The sequence below is a fragment of the Necator americanus genome, chromosome I, assembly GCF_031761385.1.
Source record: "Necator americanus strain Aroian chromosome I, whole genome shotgun sequence".
Lineage (NCBI taxonomy): Eukaryota > Metazoa > Nematoda > Chromadorea > Rhabditida > Ancylostomatidae > Necator > Necator americanus.
In genome coordinates, this window is record NC_087371.1 from 5,750,881 (window position 1) to 5,771,381 (window position 20,501).

The 20,501-nt window shown below is 39.0% G+C and overlaps 5 protein-coding genes across 8 annotated transcripts; 2 read left to right on the forward strand and 3 right to left on the reverse strand.

Moving 5' to 3' along the window:
• Positions 1-613: 613 nt before the first annotated feature.
• On the forward strand, positions 614-2,003 carry RB195_004621 (uncharacterized protein; the record flags this gene model as incomplete). The annotated part of the gene is made up of 5 exons (XM_064182544.1): positions 614-706; positions 775-891; positions 944-1,038; positions 1,632-1,797; positions 1,857-2,003. 5 exons carry the CDS (start codon positions 614-616, stop codon positions 2,001-2,003), a joined length of 618 nt encoding a protein of 205 aa, XP_064033811.1.
• Positions 2,004-2,952: 949 nt separating this feature from the next.
• RB195_004622 (uncharacterized protein) lies at positions 2,953-9,485 on the reverse strand (the record flags this gene model as incomplete). The annotated part of the gene is made up of 12 exons (XM_064182545.1): positions 2,953-3,024; positions 4,287-4,388; positions 4,461-4,560; positions 4,925-5,100; positions 5,158-5,226; positions 5,345-5,510; positions 6,071-6,228; positions 6,589-6,654; positions 6,975-7,083; positions 8,081-8,216; positions 8,477-8,565; positions 9,403-9,485. 12 exons carry the CDS (start codon positions 9,483-9,485, stop codon positions 2,953-2,955), a joined length of 1,326 nt encoding a protein of 441 aa, XP_064033812.1.
• RB195_004623 (uncharacterized protein) lies at positions 3,370-3,570 on the forward strand (the record flags this gene model as incomplete). Its single annotated transcript, XM_064182546.1, has 1 exon — positions 3,370-3,570. One exon carries the CDS (start codon positions 3,370-3,372, stop codon positions 3,568-3,570), a length of 201 nt encoding a protein of 66 aa, XP_064033813.1.
• Positions 9,486-10,643: 1,158 nt separating the features above from the next.
• RB195_004624 (uncharacterized protein) lies at positions 10,644-16,650 on the reverse strand (the record flags this gene model as incomplete). 3 transcript variants are annotated; one of them, XM_064182548.1, is made up of 20 exons in its annotated part: positions 10,644-10,730; positions 10,865-10,986; positions 12,224-12,335; positions 12,403-12,502; positions 12,565-12,622; positions 12,683-12,879; positions 12,970-13,045; positions 13,125-13,166; positions 13,221-13,296; positions 13,350-13,501; positions 14,100-14,212; positions 14,268-14,341; positions 14,399-14,529; positions 15,059-15,226; positions 15,292-15,370; positions 15,443-15,528; positions 15,599-15,680; positions 16,319-16,378; positions 16,438-16,509; positions 16,579-16,650. In XM_064182548.1, 20 exons carry the CDS (start codon positions 16,648-16,650, stop codon positions 10,644-10,646), a joined length of 1,959 nt encoding a protein of 652 aa, XP_064033814.1. The 3 variants fall into 3 exon arrangements, with proteins under 3 accessions (XP_064033814.1, XP_064033815.1, XP_064033816.1); XM_064182549.1 differs by having other exon boundaries at positions 12,970-13,042; positions 13,116-13,166; XM_064182547.1 differs by having other exon boundaries at positions 13,116-13,166.
• A 226-nt stretch (positions 16,651-16,876) lies between these two features.
• RB195_004625 (uncharacterized protein) lies at positions 16,877-17,225 on the reverse strand (the record flags this gene model as incomplete). Of its 2 annotated transcripts, XM_064182550.1 has the most annotated exons (3): positions 16,877-16,945; positions 17,003-17,140; positions 17,223-17,225. In XM_064182550.1, the coding sequence occupies 3 exons, from the start codon at positions 17,223-17,225 to the stop codon at positions 16,877-16,879; spliced, it is 210 nt and encodes a 69-aa protein (XP_064033817.1). The 2 variants fall into 2 exon arrangements, with proteins under 2 accessions (XP_064033817.1, XP_064033818.1); XM_064182551.1 differs by lacking the exon at positions 17,223-17,225.
• Between the last annotated feature and the right edge of the window lie 3,276 nt (positions 17,226-20,501).

Sequence of the window (20,501 nt, forward strand, 5' to 3'; positions counted from 1 at the left end):
CTTTTTCTTCTTCTTTTTTTTGTTTTCTTTGCAAACTTCTTACCTAGTATACTTAATCGTTCTGTTCTTAGTGTATCGGTTACGTTCATTTCACGAAAAATGTGCACGAAAGTCCTTTCCCTGTGATTACTACATTGATTCAGTCAAACTCTTCCCTTTTCCTTCTAAGACTTGCTCAGTTCAATTCACTTTTCCTTCATGTAAGGTGTTCCTCAATTTGTCCATTTAGACACAGAATTTCCTCCGTAAATTGAAATTTAATATAAAAAGTTCAGCGACGAGAAGCCAGTTTAGTTACAGCCCTTTCTCTCCGCCTCACACACTCTGCATGTCCACTGCCGCGCTCTAATCGAACGCGTGGCGAGGTCGCTAGGGTAAACATACGCACCGACCCTATGTTTAGTTCGTCGGTGGCTATCTTTTTTCGTAGTTCTTTTCGCAATGAAAATAGAAAAGACATGATTACAGCAATTACCTTACGGACGAGTATTAGAAGAAGAAGTAAAGTATCGTGCCTCGCCAGTTTCGTATTTCTTATTCCACATAAAGAACAACGATAAAATATTATGATTAAACAAATCATAAATATTCCTACCAATGCGTTTGTACAGGTATGTACCGACTTGTTCTGTTGTTATGTGGCGCTGTCGCATTCGCCGCTGCCGATTCAGCAACAAAACCGAAAGGACCAAAAGTCACAGATAAAGTGCGAAGTTCTTTCCTGAACTTTTTTCTCATTGAGAACTAAAAAAATATTAAAAATGAATTATACAGGTCTGGTTCGATATTGAATCGAATGGACGTTCCTTAGGCAGAATTGTCATTGGTCTCTTCGGGAAGACGGTACCGAAAACCGCTCAGAACTTCATAGAGTTAGCGAAGAAGCCCAAAGTAAGGTCATTTGAGTGTACGTTGCTTAGCTCAAACCTGCTTTTTTTTACAGGGGGAAGGATATGTAGGCAGCAAATTTCATCGTGTTATTGCGGAATTTATGATCCAAGGTGGGGACTTCACACGTGGAGATGGAACTGGTGGCCGGTACGTTGTTGTTCACAATGGATCACTTAAAGGCAGCATACCACGAATCTGGGGTTTCAGGAGGAGTATCCGTATAGGGGGTCGTAGATTATGGAGACCGAGGTGGTTCCGCTCATCTCTTCCTGAATCACTTCAAGCACTGTTTTGTACGATGTCTTCTATTGCAGCGCGCTACCCTTGCACGCGTAGCGTCCCTTACTGCCTATCGGGGCTGTCCAAATTGATTTTCGACGAATCGCAGGGAGGAGGCGGCGCAAGGGGTTGAGTGTTGCAATAGATGGCGTCGTACAAAACAGCGTTCTGGAGGCGGGTGTTTGCAGTGATGCAGGGAGAGATGAGCGGAACTACCCCCGTCTCCATAATCTACGACTCCGTATACGGATACTCCACCTGATATCAGCACCACCTCAGATTCGTGGTATGCTGCCTTTAAATTATGTGCATTCTTCCATATTTCTTCCATATTCCATATTCTTCTCCACTCTCTTCCCTCCGCATAGCTTCAATCACAGACGCATTACGCTCACCCGGTTGAACGAACTTGGCGTCGACTTTATGACAATCTCTTTAATTTCAATGAAATTGACATTCAGATCGATTTATGGTGAAAAGTTTCCGGACGAGAACTTCAAACTCAAACATTATGGAGCTGGTTGGGTATCGATGGCTAACGCGGGTAAAGACACTAATGGTAGTCAATTTTTCATCACGGTCAAAAAGACGCCGTGGTTGGATGGTCGACATGTCGTTTTTGGAAAAGTATGTTACCTATGGAACCCGTTATAATGATGCTGATGCTAAAGTTATCTATATTATAGGTATTGGAGGGTATGGACGTAGTGCGTGCGATCGAAACGGTCCCGAAAACTGCCGGTGACAAACCTATAGATGACGTTATTATTGCTAGTGCCGGGCATGAAGTGGTCAATGTGCCCTTCTCCGTTGAAAAATCAGATGCTGTTTAAATTAGATGAGATTTTACCAAGTATGTGCCTTCCTTTGCTTTATTTATTGGGGTTTTTAACATATATATGTCAATTTTTGCCCAACCATCCGCAAAGCTCTGTTTTCTATCCGCCCGATAGAACGAATCCCGACCAAGCTCCGGGGAAGCCCATTTATGGTGGCTGTTCTTATGCTGCAGCTTGCTTCACAGCGGCTGCACGTACCATGATCTACCATCCGCTGTCTGCCATGAGTCCTTTAACTCTTTCTCATCTTTCGTCACCACCGCCAACAATTGGATTTCAATTAGCTTGTATCTAAATGCTGTTGTTGTTGAGGATTTCCCTCCTTATCACTTCTATCATTCCATTCGTCGGTGTTTCACACGTTTCTGCCCTTGTCCTTCAAGTACGTTTTTCATCTTATATTTTTGAATTGATTCATTCGGAGAGGTATTGGTCAGTACCCTTGAATACAGAGTGTAAACGCATCGTCAATATTTGAAAAAAATCGCATTGGAATGAGTTATGGAATAGAAAAGAAGAACAAAACAAAACAGAAGAATCGTCAGAACTGTTTGATTGCTCTGCTAGTGTCTTTTCAGAGCAGTTCACAGAAATATAAGTGATCCTCTCATCATTCTCGACGAAAAAAATGTATGTATATATATTAGGTCTCGTAGACTATAACTACATTTAGACTGTCATTTAAGCCACTACGTGAACCACGGACAGTCAGTGTAGGTGTGAATAAGAGTATGAATAACAAACAATACAATCACGACTGTTTAGGCTGTAATTGAACTGCGCATCCAGGTAATAGTAGCTGAAAATATTTCATTTCTGTCATCCGTTCAACAATAACAACAACAACTGGAAAATCAGTCTATATTTCTTGTTATCAGGTTTGCTTATAAGCAAGATATGAAAGTGCAGATGGAAGTATCTCTAGCAATCGCTCGCGATGCAGTTACTGCTCTTCCCATTCCCCTCGAAGTAGGTGTCGTATGTTTAGACCAATTAGTGCTGCAAGCGCTGCAACCTGAAATAGCATGATTAACAACGAAAACAGAAGCCTTTTGGATATGGTGGGTCCCATACTGATCTCAGAATGTTTGGGCAAGAGATACGATGAAGAAGACAGGAACTGTTCGGTGGCTTGTGTGTTAAATTTACTGTAATAAAAATTGCTTTTGAAACAGTTGCCAGCTACTTTCTCTCTTCGCTACTGTTTCTTTTTCTTAAAATGATTCAAACTGAGAGGTTTACATAGCGTTCGATCGTTTACACTTTTTTCCGATCTGTTTACATTTTCCGTGAATCTCATTTCTAACACTGTAGCATTTAGGTTTGTTAATATATAAGAGTAGCATCATGGTTCCCCTTGATGGATCTTGAGTACGCCGATGATGCTGTTATATGCGAGGAAAGCAGTTCAAAACTTCAACATGTCAGTCTTTCATCGAATCTGGCCTATGAACTACGTCTACGCACTGAGAAAAACAATCAGATGCGAGTCTCCTCGAGACTTCGAACGGGAATCAGAGTGGACCGACAACCGATCGAACTCGTCGATGAGTTCTGTTAGATGCGCTATATGCTGAAGAACAACAGAAGCTACGATAAATATGTTCAACAAAGAAGCCCTAAGGCCATTTCTGCATTTAACTCATTAACGAGATGCCTGTGGTCGATCCCCGTCACCAATGAAGTCAAGCTGCGAGTCTACCTATTCGCAAGTTATGATGTGCGGATCGAAGGCTTGGCAGCACCATCTACAGTGATGGAGAGGCTTGATTCCACGGAAAGGAAGCTGCTTAGAAGGCTGCTTGGCTAATTATAATATGTCACAATGAAGATCTTCACGCGGAAATCGATGTGGTCTACCGTAGGATGACATATGAAGGATATCAACATCTTGTACCGCCTTCGAAAATGGCTTCAGGAAATCGTCTTCGCTTCTTTGGTCATATATTAAGGAGACCAGCAGATCGCCTTGTGCAACGAGTTCTGGAGTGAGATGATGAAGGACGACCTGCGGACACTCGGTGTAGATAGGCGCTTCAAGCGAGACGTAAGGCTTCGCAGGATATAGAATAGCGACGAATGGATTGATTCTGTGCAAACTCTCGCAGAAGATCGAGAAGGTTGGACAGAGCTATGTTCGAGGACAGCGCTCCTGACGAAGACGCGGGTAATCGCATCAGGCGATGATATCAGCAAGCAGATTGAATCAAATAAAACCCGTAATAAGGGCGCTAATTCTGAGAAAGATGATACATACGTTATTTTCAGTGAAATTACCTGCTCCGCCATTTTTATGTTTGGTTGACCTTTTCGCGATCTAAATTTTTTGCCCATCACTTCTACACTTCCTTCGTAACGTTTGTCTTCTTCTCGTCGGTGCTTAAAAACAATCATTAATACCTTGCATCAACCAATCAATCTGGATCAATTAAAACAGAAATAAGGACTCACCGAAGTGTAGATAGGATTTTGCGCTTTCATGTCCTTACAGTACTTGAACAAAACACATTTAGGGGTGTAGCTAGCATTTTGAGCGTCCCTCAATCGTTTTCTGAAAGAAAAGACATTTCGGTTGTTAGTTCCCACACTTTGAAAACATGCTCAATTCCGAATAGGTTTTTTTTTTTCATGAATTCTTATCAAAACTCCTATGTTGGTATAATTTATGTCTTCCTGTAAAATGAAAGTCTCATAAGCTGCGGTAGGTGGCTATTTTAGCAAGATTATAACATACTTTCTCGTTAGCAACGTTAAAGTCTTTTATGAAGTCCCAAACATCTCTTTCCCTTTCCTTTTTTCTCTCTCTCTCTTTCCCATTCTCGCTGAATGTACCTTATTAATGAGGTACATTTTTCAGCTTATCTAAACCTGACAGCTAAAGTAGCCTGAAAATAAGTAATCTATTCCCTACTCACAAAGGAAACGTCACATCGTGATATTCCCATTCAGATGCATCTGGAAGCAATCGTTTACATTGCATTCGCTGTCGCTTTGTCCGACATTGTTCGTATACGCCTTCGACTCCCCATGCTCGACAAATCTCCTGATTACTACCAGCTAACACTGTTTGTCGTCCTCTAGGATCAGATTCCTGAACTCACCAGAAAAGATTCCTATAATATAACTAGATTCGAAAATAGTACTTCACCTGTTTACCGCCAAGTATCCGTTGTACGACGTACTTAGTCATAGTGTAGTTTTCGTCGAACTCACAAGCCTTAACAACTATATATATATATATATATATATATATATATATATATATATATATATATATATATATATATATATATATAACATATAAACATATATAATTTGGTAAAACTGGGACTTACCAAGCCTAAAAAGTTCACTACATCTTCATCAAAAGGAAGGACTCCTTCATGACGAAATAGTGATGGACATGAAAGGGCTTTGCGGGCGATCATTACTGACGATGCTCCGGTTTCATCACGAAATTTGAGGATATCTTCATAACATGATATTTCACCAGAACCACCACTGTAAAGGTGTTTCTAAGGTCACAAAAAATGTCACCCAACAGATGTCATTCTCTACTACCAGAAAAATTGTGGTCAGCGGTTATGCTAGGCTTCTATCTTGTCTACAACAATAAAGATACCTTCCAATACAATCATATACAATAATACTATATCCCTGCTGACTTCTTAAATTAAAAATTTTTGTGCATTGCTTATTTGCCGAGATATAGTTTGCTCAAAACGACACGAAGCTTGATGAAGGTGCGTAAGTCCCTGAAGCTTGAAGTGATTCGGTGGAACGTAGCTGTTAGAATCGAGAGCGGCCTTTGCCTGCACCACGCTCACTTCGCGATGGTCTCATCTAGATCCCAACCGTTAGCTTCATCGCGCCGCTTCGAGCGCAATCGCTTACGCAATTGCACAGAGCTTCATTTCGTTTTGACTCGACTATACTTTTATTGATTTTTACCTTCGTGTTCAGGGACAAACCTTACACAGCAATAGTGTATATCGCGGTTCAGCATCATAATTGTAAATACACAAAAGACTAGAAAATGGATATGAGTCGAAAAGTCCTACTTAGCAATTACTGGTATGCTGACTGTTCTGGCAATCTCTCTGATTTCATTGAGACGACACGGATGCGGATCGCGTTCGTCCTTTCGACGACCGTGAACTCCTATGGCTGCTACACCGCACTTTTCGATTTCACGAACAAGATTCAATGTTTCTGATTGCTGCAAAAGAAGTTTTATCGATAATGCAATAAAATACAGCAAATTAAGAGGAGTCTACAAAAGTAATTTCGGTTCTAATCTCGATCAGCTCGCATCTAACCATCAAATGAAAGTATCGGATTCCGATGATGAAGTGTACAGAGGCCTATTCGTAAGCTTCTCGACACATTACTTTACATTATATTATTATTTCAATGTTTCATGTTGTTTTGTTTTTTATGTCAATGTTCACATCATGTTCATGTCAATGTCATTGACATCCTCAGAGAAGAAATGAATGTGAAAGTTGAAGAAAGAAAAAAACCGAAATTGCTCCTGCAGTAAATGAGTAATAGTTAAAGAACTGACTTAAAACCTAACATCATCTAAAACCCTGATCTTGCAAGAGACGGGGACCTGCGACACCGTTGTAAGAGTCGTCAAAATCTGAATAAAAAAAGATCATTCACAACACAACAATGAAGTTTGTTCATAAAAAGTAGTCATTGCGAAGATGTCTTGACTTAAATCTGGAACAGGCACACTTTCTTATTGCACCATATGCACAGTTCCTCAACAAGCGCTTACTCATTTATTGCTTTGAAAGATCGATCGCGAATTCATTCCCTAGTGGAGTTTTTCTTCCACATTAACAACATTGGTACTTTTTCATATTTCACACTGGAATAAGAAAAAGTACTAATCTTTTATTTTTTAAATCTTTTACCCTCTTAAAATCAGTATCCACAGTTTAAAAGCAAACTCACTTCTTTTATTCTGTCCACTCGTGTAAGAAGAGCTGCTCCCATTCCACTGTGTACAGAAAATGGCTTAGGACAACCCATGTTGACGTCGATGCCAGCTACATCCGTACCTCTGTAAATGAGCATTAGAATCGTGAAAAGTTGACCTTTCTTACACTGCCTACTTACAGTTAATCGAAAATGTACGATAACAATCATACTGATATGCCTTGTGAAACTAAGAAATTAAAAAAAAAAAACATTTTCCTTATCTAATAGAATCAGTATCACGCTACAATCGATATCATTGTTAGTTTTTGAAACTCTCTTCCTTCGTCATTTTTGTTTTTTTTTTTCCTCGAAAACTTCGGGAACAGAGACGTCCCATGTGTTTCTCTTCAAGAAGAAAGGCGTCTTCGTATCTCTTGTAACAACCATTCTGTTTTTTTTTTCTGTACAGATGAACTGAGATGGAGAAATTGTGGGAATGACAGAAAAAATAAGGATGAAATCTCAACTGCGAGCCGTCGGTCATTGTTGCCCACAAAAATATAGTCGCGTTTACAATTGGTCGCAAAACGAGTCTTATAGGCAGAGAAAAGAAAATATTTTTCGTTTAGAGGAGAAAAAAATCCCCCAAACCCAAAAGGGGGGGGGAAAAAAAAGAAAAAAAAAAAAAAAAAAACCCCCAAAAAAAAATTCATCGTTGTAAATCGCGATGGTTCCACTTTGATTCCAACCACTACATCCACAGCGTCACTTCGAGCGCAGCCGCTTACACAATAGTACCGTGCTTGATGTCGTTTTGACCCTACTATATGATCCCTACTATATACGCTTGCATATTTATGTGTAATAAGCAAGATCGGTGATTCGAGCTATTGCATTTCTACCCTAGCAAGTGCTGGCCAGAGAGTGTAACGTAAAAGAGCCCCGTGGTAACATCTTCAAAGGAGAAAGCAAAACAAGCAGTGACGAGTATTTGCGATCGTCGTAACAGCGATAACTGTCAGTGCGGCACAGCGTTCACATTTTAGTGTTGAGAACGTTCACGTTTACGTGACCAAGTGTAAATAGAGCCCCTAGCGATAAGTCTATAACACAAAAGTGACTGAGGTGACAATACTCACATAATTTTCGCGACTTGAGCTGCACTACATCCATTATTCGTACCAATTTGTAGAATGCAACGTTTTTGTTCTCGAGATGGAGCAATACGCAGAACTATGTCATCCAGGATGCAATAGTCGATAGTTCCTAATGTGTCTATAAGGAAAGAAAATTTTGGTCAATTCATGCAAGTCTTGAGAAGTGATTAAAGTTGTTGTACAGTAAAAAGTGACAACAATGTGTGATGACAGGCATGGATATATTTATATGTATACTGAAACTGAAATAAAATGAAAGAAAAAAGTTAGAAATAAGATAAGAGAAGAAAGTTACGTCTTCTGTTCTATTCTTCTTGAGATATATGAGGAATTTATAATCAAATCATGAATATGGCGAATAATACTGGTTGCACATACTGTTAACGACACGTTTACTCGATAACAACTTCTGGTCGACAATTTCCTCAGTATAGCATAGATCTGCACCATAGTTTAATGCAAGAACCCTGAAACAATCTTCTGGTTAGAATATTACGTATCGTTATGTATCTAAAGACGATGAGGATCCAAGCAGTCCCACCATTGTAGCTGTTCCACTACTATTGTGGAGCGGAGCAGAGGGGAAAAACAAATTGTAGAGTTTTAATTAGTCCGAGATCCACCTATTTCAGAAGGCCATGCACTAGGACTAAGCTTCAAAATCTAAGGTTCAAAATAAGCTGAGGAAGAGAAGGTGCAAAGGAGTACTTTTGAAGAGCACGTATCAGAAACCAATTACGTTCCAGGTCGAACTGTACATTAGTACATCTTAGAAGGTTGCAAACATTTCTCTATAGCCCAACTTTTGCGTATGTACTCATATGAAAGCAGGTTTTTAATTGAAGAAAAAAAAAGCGCTAGTTACTTCACAAAATTACCCAATTAACGGCTTAGTAAGAGACGTCATAGGCTATATGGAGTGAGGTTTTTGTGAGTAAAAATTAAACCGTAGTTCTCGTTTGTTGCCTTTGTTAGTAGAGTCAAGTTGCGACGAAATAATAACGAAATAAAGAAAAACGATCACGTACATAATAGGAATGACCTGGATCGGTGGAAACTACAAGAAAACATATTTTGTAGTCGGGTCAATACGACATAAAACATGGTGCATTTGCGTTCAAAACGACGCGGTAGAGGCAGCAGTTGGGATCCCGCAAACTGCAGTGGTGGGTAGTACCAGCAAGGGTTCCAGTGCGCTCCTAAACGCTACGCTTCACCGCACCGCCTCGAGAGGAGCCGCGCACACAATTGCACCGTGCTCCATATCGTTTTGACCCTACTGTAATCACTGACATCATGCATACCTCAACGGTGTGCGTCCCGCCCGTACCATAGGAGCCAACACAATTTTGTCTTCATACAAAGACGAATCACCGGCCACACTCATATCTAATTTCTCTGAATTTGATTTTTTATTAATATCATTTCAAACCTGGGAGAAACAGACGTGTCAACGTCACTCAAGCACTAACACTTAAAGCGACCTTTCTTTAAATGATTTATCACAAAAAAAGGTAACTAGCAATATACAGCAATATTACAATTGAACAGCAATTAATAACACAGCGAAATAAACAATTTGTTCAGTTCAAGATGAGTCTTCTTATTGCGTATATATATGACTCCTTCTAAACACACGTCGTTGCAGAAAGAAGGGGGCATGTTAGCTAAACCGCGATAAACACCGCAAAAAAAAAAGAAAAAAAAAACTGACATGAGATAGCGTCATCACGCACTACAAAATGATACTGGGTATGCTAATGAAGAGGTGGGTATGCTAATGAAACAAAAGCAAAAATAATACAGTAAAAACGGGAACTAAAAATCGAAAGTGACAGCAAGTCTAAATTCAAAATGCTTGATACATATCGTCAAGAACTTCAATGTAGTAAACCAAGAGCTTGCCACCGAGAACTTTTGACCTACACCAGGTGAAACGATCTATTTCATGAACAATTATATACCTGATACATAATGTGTGATGTATTGAAACAGTTTTGGCATACCGCAAATATCAGACTGACAAAAAAAATCAATACTATTTCATAGCAAAACTTTATGATGGATATGGTACCTAATGAAAACTGGTAGGCGGTTATTGTCACATCATCCCCGTGTCACAAAAAAACTGCTACAAGCAAAAAACAACTATTTTGATCGAAACATATCTTAAGCCTTTTAGATCAGAAGCAACTAGGATATAGGATGTAAGAGCATAGAATCCGAAAAGTATTAGAAAGTAGTGTAAAAATTTTGATAGAACAAAAAAATGGTACAATGCAGTTTAAGATACCTGATGTGGAGCCGATATTCTATTTGATAAAATAAAGAATTTAGAAGTGCTAGTCACAGTTTGGTAGATTCAAGGCTATCCAGCTGAGAAGGGCTTACCATTTTATAGGACCACTTTCTTCAGAATGATGATAGAAGAAATCTCATGAGATTTGTGTCCACACTTTTCAAAGATGTCATTCCTCTTCTATACCATTATACAATAGGACCGGTATGACTCAAATAAAAGGTCACGTATCTTTTCCAACAACGATTATCCTACGACCATGTTTGTGTCTTCTGTAACAGCAGCAGCCGAAGATGAACAGGTATCTAATTGAGGAATAGGTGTGCCAAAAACCTGAACATAAATTATAAAACAAAAAGTAATAAAACATGACTGCTCAGCCCCACATGAACAATAATATGAAGAACAATAAGTATTCACTAAACAGAGAGACAGAAAACAGTTGAAAAAAAAGACAACGAACGCACCAATTGCGCAACATCAGTGAAAGCACTGTGAGGTATTTTTGCTGAGGAGAGTTCAGTTTGCATCTTTGCCCAAAGATGGAAATATCGAGACAACTGTGACTGAGGACTTCGCCCTCCAAACTCTGAATTAAGAAAAATCAAAAATTTCATATGTCTGAAAGAAATTATAAAAAAAGTAAACTAGTGCAGCCCACTGCATCCTCAGAAAAAAAAAACATAAAGATTCTTGGCATAACTGCACTATTCTGTTCTATTTGAAGTTCTTGAAAGAAATTGGATCTCGTATACTAGTTAGCTGCTCTCGGCAATGAAACTAGCATAAAATTTAGAAGTCGGAACTTGTACAACTGCAGAACTTGGCGTCCAACAACAGACTGCGCTTACTCCCGAATGGACCGAATACTCGTAGCCGAGGATACAGTAAAAGTGCTGTATTCCCACTCTTCAAATTATTCGAGGTTTCCATAGGATTATTAACGTTTAAATTATTTATAGCCAGTATTCAATGCACGAGGGCGGGTGTAGTGTAGCGGTTAGAGGTTCCGTTTCTTGCACGATCGATCGTAGGTTCGAATCCGCCTTAGCGCTCACCAAGCCTTTCATCCCTCCGGGGTCGATAAATTGGTACCAGACTTGTCTGGGAAGATAAAAAAAAACCACTAAAACATCGGCTAACTCCTGCAAGTCATTCTAAAGCCCATTTACACGTTCGTAAACCTCGAACGATTCTGAATTGAAGTGAACGTGGGGGCGCATCTTAAGCGGATTGGTCAACGCCAGAAACGTTATCCTTTATTATTATTCAATGCACGCATTCTTATAAGTGAAAATATCCTGACTAAAACTTTAATGTGGTTTTTAACAAACATGGAATTTGCGCTGATTCTATTGGTATCGATTCAGTAATAGATTAATCGCATAGATAAGATTGGTCGATGAAGTCCAGGTTCGAAGCAAATATTCATTGAGAAGCTTAATAAGTAGGGCGGATAAACATGATTTAAACATTAATTAATTTCTTTGTTATAGTATTCGCAACATTTCCTTCAAAACATTTTGGTTCGTGTTTAAAGCTGACGCTTAACTTCCAACACATCACCAAGTGGCATTAAACGTATAACGTTACGTCGATAACGGAAACTAAAAAATTTCAGATTGGTATTACTATCTAGTGGTGAATTATGACTTTATGAACGCGGAAAATGTAACAAGTTTCTTCCAATGGCAAGTAACTATGGACAGAGTTCCTGTAATAACTGGGGTAACTTTAACTAGCAGTAGAGAAAAAAGATAGCATAAAAACATTAATGAAGGTAATTAATTGAAAGAAAGTCGAATAAATGGGAAACATAAAAGCACCTAGAATAGCTGCTGCAGTTTGCTTGGCGAGATTGTGTAAATGTTCCTCACTGAGAAGATGATGGGACTCGAACTGAGCGTAATCCAGGAGACAAATTGTTGCAAGTGAATCCTAAAAGACTAAATTAGAAGAGCAAGGGTAGAAATAGAAGATCTAACGCTGAAGAACAATTACGCACATTCAACAGAGCCTTAGCCTCTCCACTCAAATTAGGAATCTGTAGCGACAATGCGTGTATGGAACGTCCGAACTCGATCACTTCATTATACTTCTGGTATCTGAAATAAGTGATGGAATGGAAAAAGAACAACTCATAAATGGAAGGAAAGAAATCACTCACTCGACCGTGCATGCAGCTTCTTCTTCTGCACGACGGATTCCGTCTTCTATCTCTACATCTGTGTGAACATTTTTTTCAGAATAACAATCCCAAGGATACAAATCTATGCAACACTTGCCCTCTTCATCCTCCGTGTTTTCCTCTTCAATGATTGTAGGATCTCCATCACCACCGAGAATAACACCGTCATCGATAGAACCTCCATCGGCTGATCCGGCGCCATTTTTTATTTCTTCAGCAGACTGACCATTGCGTATAGATGCAAGAACGGCGGAGGAACTACACGGTTCTTCCTCCATCTGCATGTCCACTGGACTAAAATTTATTAAATTAAATTTTTATAAAAGAAATCTGTGCACTGGGAATTACGTGAACTCAGATATAACAAAAATACATAAATCATACACAGTGACATCTTCATCAGCAAACGGAGGTGTACGCCTAGCCGGAGGAGCTTCAATATCTTCTGTTTGGGAATCTACTAAAAGAAAAAATTAGGAACTAATTAACAGAACACACAAATGAACGACCACCGTGGGGACGATACTTACCGTACTTACCGTAAGTTCGCTTGTGTGGATTTATTGGATAGGAGTGAGTAGCTGCAAAAAAAACTGGACAATGACCTTTTTCGAAACAGTGTTTAATGAGCTTACATCTTGGAGTAATCACAGAAGGCGGCAAGGATTGACCATTTGAGCTTGAAATAGTCGCAGCTTTTGTAAGTGCATCCTGAATAAACGTATGAAAAAAGAAAACATTTCAGTCACAAAGATGAGATTCACCTGTCGTGCAATCTCTGCTGCCATTTCTACAAACTGTTGACATTTGAGAGCTAGCGCGATATTCTTATTGAGCACAAAGATATCTGGGTAAGCGTCTTCCATACGAGATATCGCATCACCACTGCGTCTTGATAGAACAAGAGCAACTATTTCTGAAACAATTTTAGTTTTACTGGGTTAGGATGGATGTAAAGGATTCATTTCTTGAATTTATCGAATGGTAACAGCGTAAATGGCAGTTCAATTTCGACTACTTCACTTACTTTGTATGCTTTAACTATCTAATTCGATAAAACCCCGCAATAACATATAAAGTTTACTTGAAAAACATACTGCATTCAGCGCACGTTTAAAGTTGTTCGCGAAACCAGAAAAAAAAAACAGATTCCAGACCTGTACCTACGACGAAACATGAAAACCCATGAGTTCCCAAAAGCGATTCTTAACGAGTTTTTTTTTTGTGAACTGGCTAGACTACACAAACTATAGCTCAACGTGATAATACCTACAACAAAAAAATGTAAGAAGCAAACAATGAGCAACAAGCAAACAGTGCAAAAGGTATGATAGACATGTATTATATGTGTACGAGAAGAAAAATCCCATCAATTTTGATGCCAAGATTAGTGAAGATCATCTCATGCAAAACAATTTAGGTGCACAAAAGCTTCAGCGTTGATACACCGTATTCGATAGGATTTAAACCCATTATGGTGAGGCGGTACAACCATGAAGAACTGCCGATCCCACCTTTCCTGGTTTCAATGCTTTGTTCGCCTTCTTCGGGTACCAATTTTGCGGCACTACAGAATGATGCCATCGATTTGCTATGCCCTTCGCAAGCCATCCACGACGACACGAGTCTGTAGGAGACAAATTGGGCAGATATTAACTGGAAATGGACCTATCAATAATCACTTATTCATCCAATCGGTCTTCTCTGAGGGGAGTTGAACTGACAATATTTCAGCGCCTACTTTTGCCCTTGCTGCCTGTATATGATACATTCGAAGATGTTTGATTTGAAACATCACAGGAAACAACTGTACCTCCATTTCCGGGCGTATATCGAAACGAAATGGACATTGCCCAAAATTCGCATCCACAACTTCCCCTGTAGTCTGCAAACCAATAGTTGGATAAAGATCATCGATGTGCTCCAATTCGCGTGAAGCTATTCCTGCAAAATATATCAATATTTATACAGGCACCTTCGACCTCGTTCGACCAAATTGATCCAACGTGACCTACATACATACGACCGGCAAAGGAGAGCACAAATCCTCTGCTTATGATTCTCTGACAAACCAGCCTATCGATCAATGCGGTAACACTGTGCTAAACGATCAGCACAGTTTCGCAGCGTTGATCGATCGGCGGGCTTCTCAAGTGCTCAGATGCAGCGCTGTTTGACAGGCTTCTCTATGGGCAAGAGCCCGCTTCCGCCGCAAGGCGTCGCGAAGATAGCGATGGCCCGGTTGAACACAGTCGGCGTTGTTTGATTGTTATGGGTAACAACAAGTTACATAAAAATTTACTACTGCAGCTACATCACACGAATATCACTTTTCAGGTATTTAATATCTGGATGCAAATATTGAAAGATTTTCTATTTAACTTTCAAAGACAGTGCTAAGGCAAAAACTAAAATAACCTAAGGATAGAAATTATACAAAACCATCCCAAAATAATTCCATAAGAATACGTACCTAAGTGTACTCCATTTTTCGTGAAGAAAATTGTCTTGTTCACCAGATTTACACCACATCCAATCACATCACCGGTAGTGAATTTAGGCCCATATGAAACGCCATTGCCAGAGAATGAAAAGAAATTCCCGTCGTCTCCATGATAACCGTATGAATACCGATCCCATCCTAAGACCAAATTTTGTAAATTATCGAGTCTTCACTCATAGAAACCGTAAATGAGTATACAATACCGGGTAATCTATTTAGATTAACAGATTTCCCGCAGATACCAACACCCATACATCCCTTCAACCCTCGAACAATAGTAATCTGGAACATAAATGCGCAGTTACTTACAACTTAAACTTTGAAGAAAAGGCGACGAAAAAAAAACTCAAGTACTTCAAAATAATAAACTCCACATTGTGGTGGAATGGGAAAGTCAGCTCGAGTAGATGCTGCATCTTTTTGTTGCTGTTTGCCATTACCTTTAACTATGCAACTATACCGAGTAGACAATAGGAAATGATTATGGCTACTTGCACGAAAACAACTAACCCTTATAACTCACTCTCAGTGAGCTGTGAGAAATATCCAAAAAGTGATACTTATCGTTTTTATTCCATGCACGAGGTAGACGCTGCAAGGAGAATCAGCTACACCAAAACAAAATGTTAAAGATGAAACTTAGATTTACAAATGCAAACTTGAAAGATTTTGCCACAAAAACTAAACAAGAAATTGAATGGGAGTTAAGGCTCCTATCATGAATACGATAACGAAAACAAGAAGTTTCCAAAGTAAGTATAGAATTAGCTAACGTAAGCCACAACTTTCCCGTGACCTTTCCATTTTGCTCTCCTCAATAGATGAATGAATACGAGTAGTAAACGTAGAACGTTTATCAGCGCTTTTCTTTTAGAGATCAAGGAATAAACGTCTCTATTTAAGTGCGAGAGAAGCAAAACTCAAGAAGCAAAAAGAAAAAAACGCCGACAAAGAAGTAAATATCGAAAATGCTGATGAAAGCAATGATTACGATTCGATATCGACCTTACCAATAGGTGTTTCCTAAATTTTACAGTGCTACACTGCTTCACTAGACTTGCTTTCGAATATTTTCATTGATGGAGAAAAAAACGGCCGGACACGGTACTGATAATCAATAGTATGAAATCCGACACAAAGCAAATGTGAACTCGAACGAATGTATATATTCTCATAAACAGCTTCATGACATATGCTTGGATAGAAAAAGAATATAAAACAAATGATAACCTTGAATTCTGCACGTGGGTAGAGATTTAAAAGTCGTTCCTTTGCTACCCGTTCGTTTTCCTGAAGAGCTTCCTTCTTCGTGGTGTTTCGTACTGTTTGTGAGGACTAAAAGAACATACTTCAAATGTTGTAGCTGATTTCATTCCATCACTACACCAGCTATCTTCCGATAATCGTCTACTTGATGACACCTGAAAGATCACACGCCGGGATATGAACATCATATCGCAAGCTTCATGTGATGTCACAATACAGCTTACTTCTTCTCCCATCTCATCGTCGTTTGAATTACTCGAGTCATCACCAATAGGAAGACCACGGTTCATCAGCATCAAACTTCTAATTCGACTAAATGGATATACAACGCGAATGAGCGGTATAAATCAATAACCGGTAAACAAATCTCGGAATATGGTCCACAAGAACATCATCACAAGATAAAAAGCTGGAGTGATTGAACACTGCAATGAAACAAATTCAGAAGAAGCCGGTCTCGGTTCATAGTTTATTCCAAATCAAATCTATATGTGCACTAAATTTTCTAGAAAAATCCACTAATCAATATTTCCACGGATCAGCATCTTTTGGAATAGAACGAACTCTATCAGAGTACATTTTAGAATGTCCCTGAAACGAAAATGAAAAAATCAACAAATGTCACCGTGGTAACGTGTAATATATTACCTTCATCATCTCAACCTTTGAATAACCAGCATTTTCCCAGCATCGAGCGAAATAAATCACAGGAATTGCCATGATCCAGTAGCCTTTCTTATCCCAAACTGCTGTTCGTAGAAAATACGGCAAGGTGAAGGTCCCCATCTGAAGAGTCTTTCTGAATGAGTAATCAATGTTTTAAGCAAAGATTTTAAGGGAAACGAATCAACAACAATATGGATGTGACCATCTGGGCTTCGAAATAAACAGATAGAAGTGGATACAATAATGTGATGTAAGAATTGCTCTCCCTACAAGCTGTTTTATTTTTCCTCAAGTGAAATCCTGCTGAAAATGTTGCACATGTGTGCTCCTCAACATAAAAAGTGAAACAAAGGTGCAATTCGATTCTAATCTGCGATCGGATTTCCATTTATGATAGTATGAAAAGTCGACATTAAGCGCTGGTACGTCTTCTAGAAATTTAGTAACAGAAATTTCCCTTTCTAAATGAGATGATTACCGTAGATAGAAAAGCTGCATAAAAACACATGGTAAACACTGCAAAGATCTAGTACATTGTTTTAAAGAAGAATCTAATCTAAGTAATCTTATTTTAGAGTAAAAGAGAATATTTCTGCAACTTTCTGGCGGTTGCCGTTCCTCGTTGAACGCTCAATCTTTGCCTTTATTCACTCTTATTCCATTCACTGCTCAAGGACGAGGTCGAAGGATAATGGAAAACCTAAGTTGGCAATGCACGTTTCCAACGCGCAAAAAAGCACTAAAACCTCTACATACATACGTTCTAAACCCTTCTATCAGTTAGCCAACAACACAAAGTATCGTAGACAACATAAATGAAATACACCGCAAAAGAAGTGATCCATAAGTTTGCAGCCCGACAAATCACCGAATGCTTCAGCCCAGGCCCACACCACAACTCGCCATTTCAGTTCATTTCAGATTAAAAAAAAACTCGGATATCTGATTGGGAGATTATAAGTAAGACAGCAAAGTGCGCTGGGTACCAATCGATATCAGCTGGGATTGGAGGCAATCCGAACAGAGGACATTCTATCACATTAAGCTTAGCATCCTTAGATTTTAAAGCGAAGCACAATATTTAACTATGCTGCAGGGAAGGAAATTGATCAAGTAAGAAAAAATACTAAAAAAAAATAAAAGTAGTACCTCCACTAATGTCTCTTCTCAATGAAGAAACTATGAAAAATGCTAAGGATTTCTTAGAAAGGAAAAGAAACCGCTAATTTCTATATTTAGCAGATGTCGTACACCACATACCGTGCTAAAATTGGTCCGAAATCTCTGATGATGCAAACTTCAACCTTAAAAACTAGAGCCGGCTCCGAAAATCGGAAGAAATCGAAGGTGACGATAGAACTGCACTGGTTTCCGTGAGAGTTCCATCTCCGTAACAAACTAATTTTATTGAAAACATTGAGAACTCTAAATAATCTTGGAAAAAACGCAAGAGAAGTAAATAAATCAGTAAATATTGAGGTCGGTTCTATCAACAAGGATAAACGCCGCAGGCTAATCACTGTCAGGACTTAAGGGGAAGAACCACAGAAGAATAGTGTGATCTACGAGAAGAAGTAGCCTTATCCAACTTCTTCACTAATCCCAGCGACGTACAGCTCAGACAAGGGTGCAATCCCCGTGACAATCCCACACCCGTCATTAAACGTCTGCTGAGATGTATACCCTGCATATACAGACAATGTTATGTTGCTGTGGATGTCAATAACATAAATAACTCCTGGAAGTAAACATTAGGAGTTATTTTCCTCTGCATTCAAGATTTTATGTCCAGAAAACCTCTACGAAGTGCCCATATATGACTCGTTCCCTCATGTTTGTTCTGCTTTCTGTGTTATTTAAATTTCACAGCGATTTGTAAAATAAAATCCACATTGTCACATTAAAATCCGACTTCTGTTTTCTACATGTCCCTATCCAACTAGAATATGGTTCATGACTAATAATAGTGAATTATTACGCAGGAAAACCCGATGGGAAGAAGGGACCCGGTGCAGAACTGGATCAGACCGGTCCCATCCTGCAGAAGAGCGATGTGGTTGTTCCACGGGAATTTTTCCTAACCCAAAAGTAACATCGTATGTCCAGTTAGTTGCATCGCATCAAATACCATATAATTAAGGGAAGTAATGAGGTTAATTTGTTACTGGGCGTATGGGATGGGACTTGGGTATTTCGACAAATTATTTTCGCCATTTGCTGCGTTCATTTATCTAATTTACCCCGGTTTACCTAAAGCCCTTGACATGCGTTCCATGTGGTGACCTTTAAGAAGGAATGGAACTTACGCTTTGACGTGCTCCAGCGCGACCCTCCACTGCAGCTTCTAGAAGAAAAAATAATGCAATCTTGTGACGAATCAATTTAAAATCTTAAAATAATCTTAGTCTTGATATCGTCTTAAAATAATGACGTGAAAAGAAGGTTCTTTTCTCTCAGACAGATCTGGGATCTTATCCAAACCACTACTCACTGAATGAAATCATCAAACGATAGGTCCTGGTATGGATTTGGGAGTGAAAAGTTGTTGAGAAGAAATGTCCAATTTTACCTCCAATATATTACGGCAACACCTACGCTTTGAATTCCACTGGACAAGCGAAATTCCAGTTACATGAAAACCTCCATCATATTTAGCGTATAAGCAATAGAAAGGAATGGGAGGAAATCGATCGATCGAAGACTTTATTGTGAATTATCGAAAAGAAGGAAATAACAGCACATCGTGCAGGTTTGTATAAATCGACAAAGTCGAAGAAGTCGTAGGGCCGGTGCCGAACAGCATCCAGGCATCCAGCGACCGCGTGACGATGGGTGGTCGGGTCGCTCGGCCGCGCTCGCTGCCGGGGTTTTGTTGGTTGCATCGTCGTTGGTGCCCAGCCCAGCCCCCCAACCACCATTGTGGAATTCTGTCAACAAAAGTTTGGTTGGTGACAGCCTGGGGACACATAAAATCATTGCAAATTTCATGTTTTTTTCTCTTAGCGAAATTCTTCTATGAAGTTTATTCTTGATGAAATTTACTTTGTTACGTCGATTTGTAATTTACTCTTTCCATATTTTCCTTATGTCTCTTTTCTCTTTCTATTCCTAGCATTCATTATTATATACTTATTGTCCTAATAACTTTTTTTTGCTATACTCTATACTTCAACTTTTTTTGTTCTGTTCTCTATTTATTATTATATCTATTATACTTGTTATGTATTATTATATTTATCCTATATGTATTTGTATTATATTCTATTTTTATTCTATTTTGTACTTCTCTTTTATCTAAGATGACAGTAGATTTTGTTTATAAGTACCGTAACCTTTGGATTAACCACTTGCAGTGTTTGGTGTTGTTGTTTGTCTTTTTTTTGTTCTCTAAATTTCTTTTTTTTCTTATTGTCAATGTGTGCAACATTTCACGAAACCATTTCGTTTTTTTTTTCACCCGTCGAACTGTGCCATGTGCGAT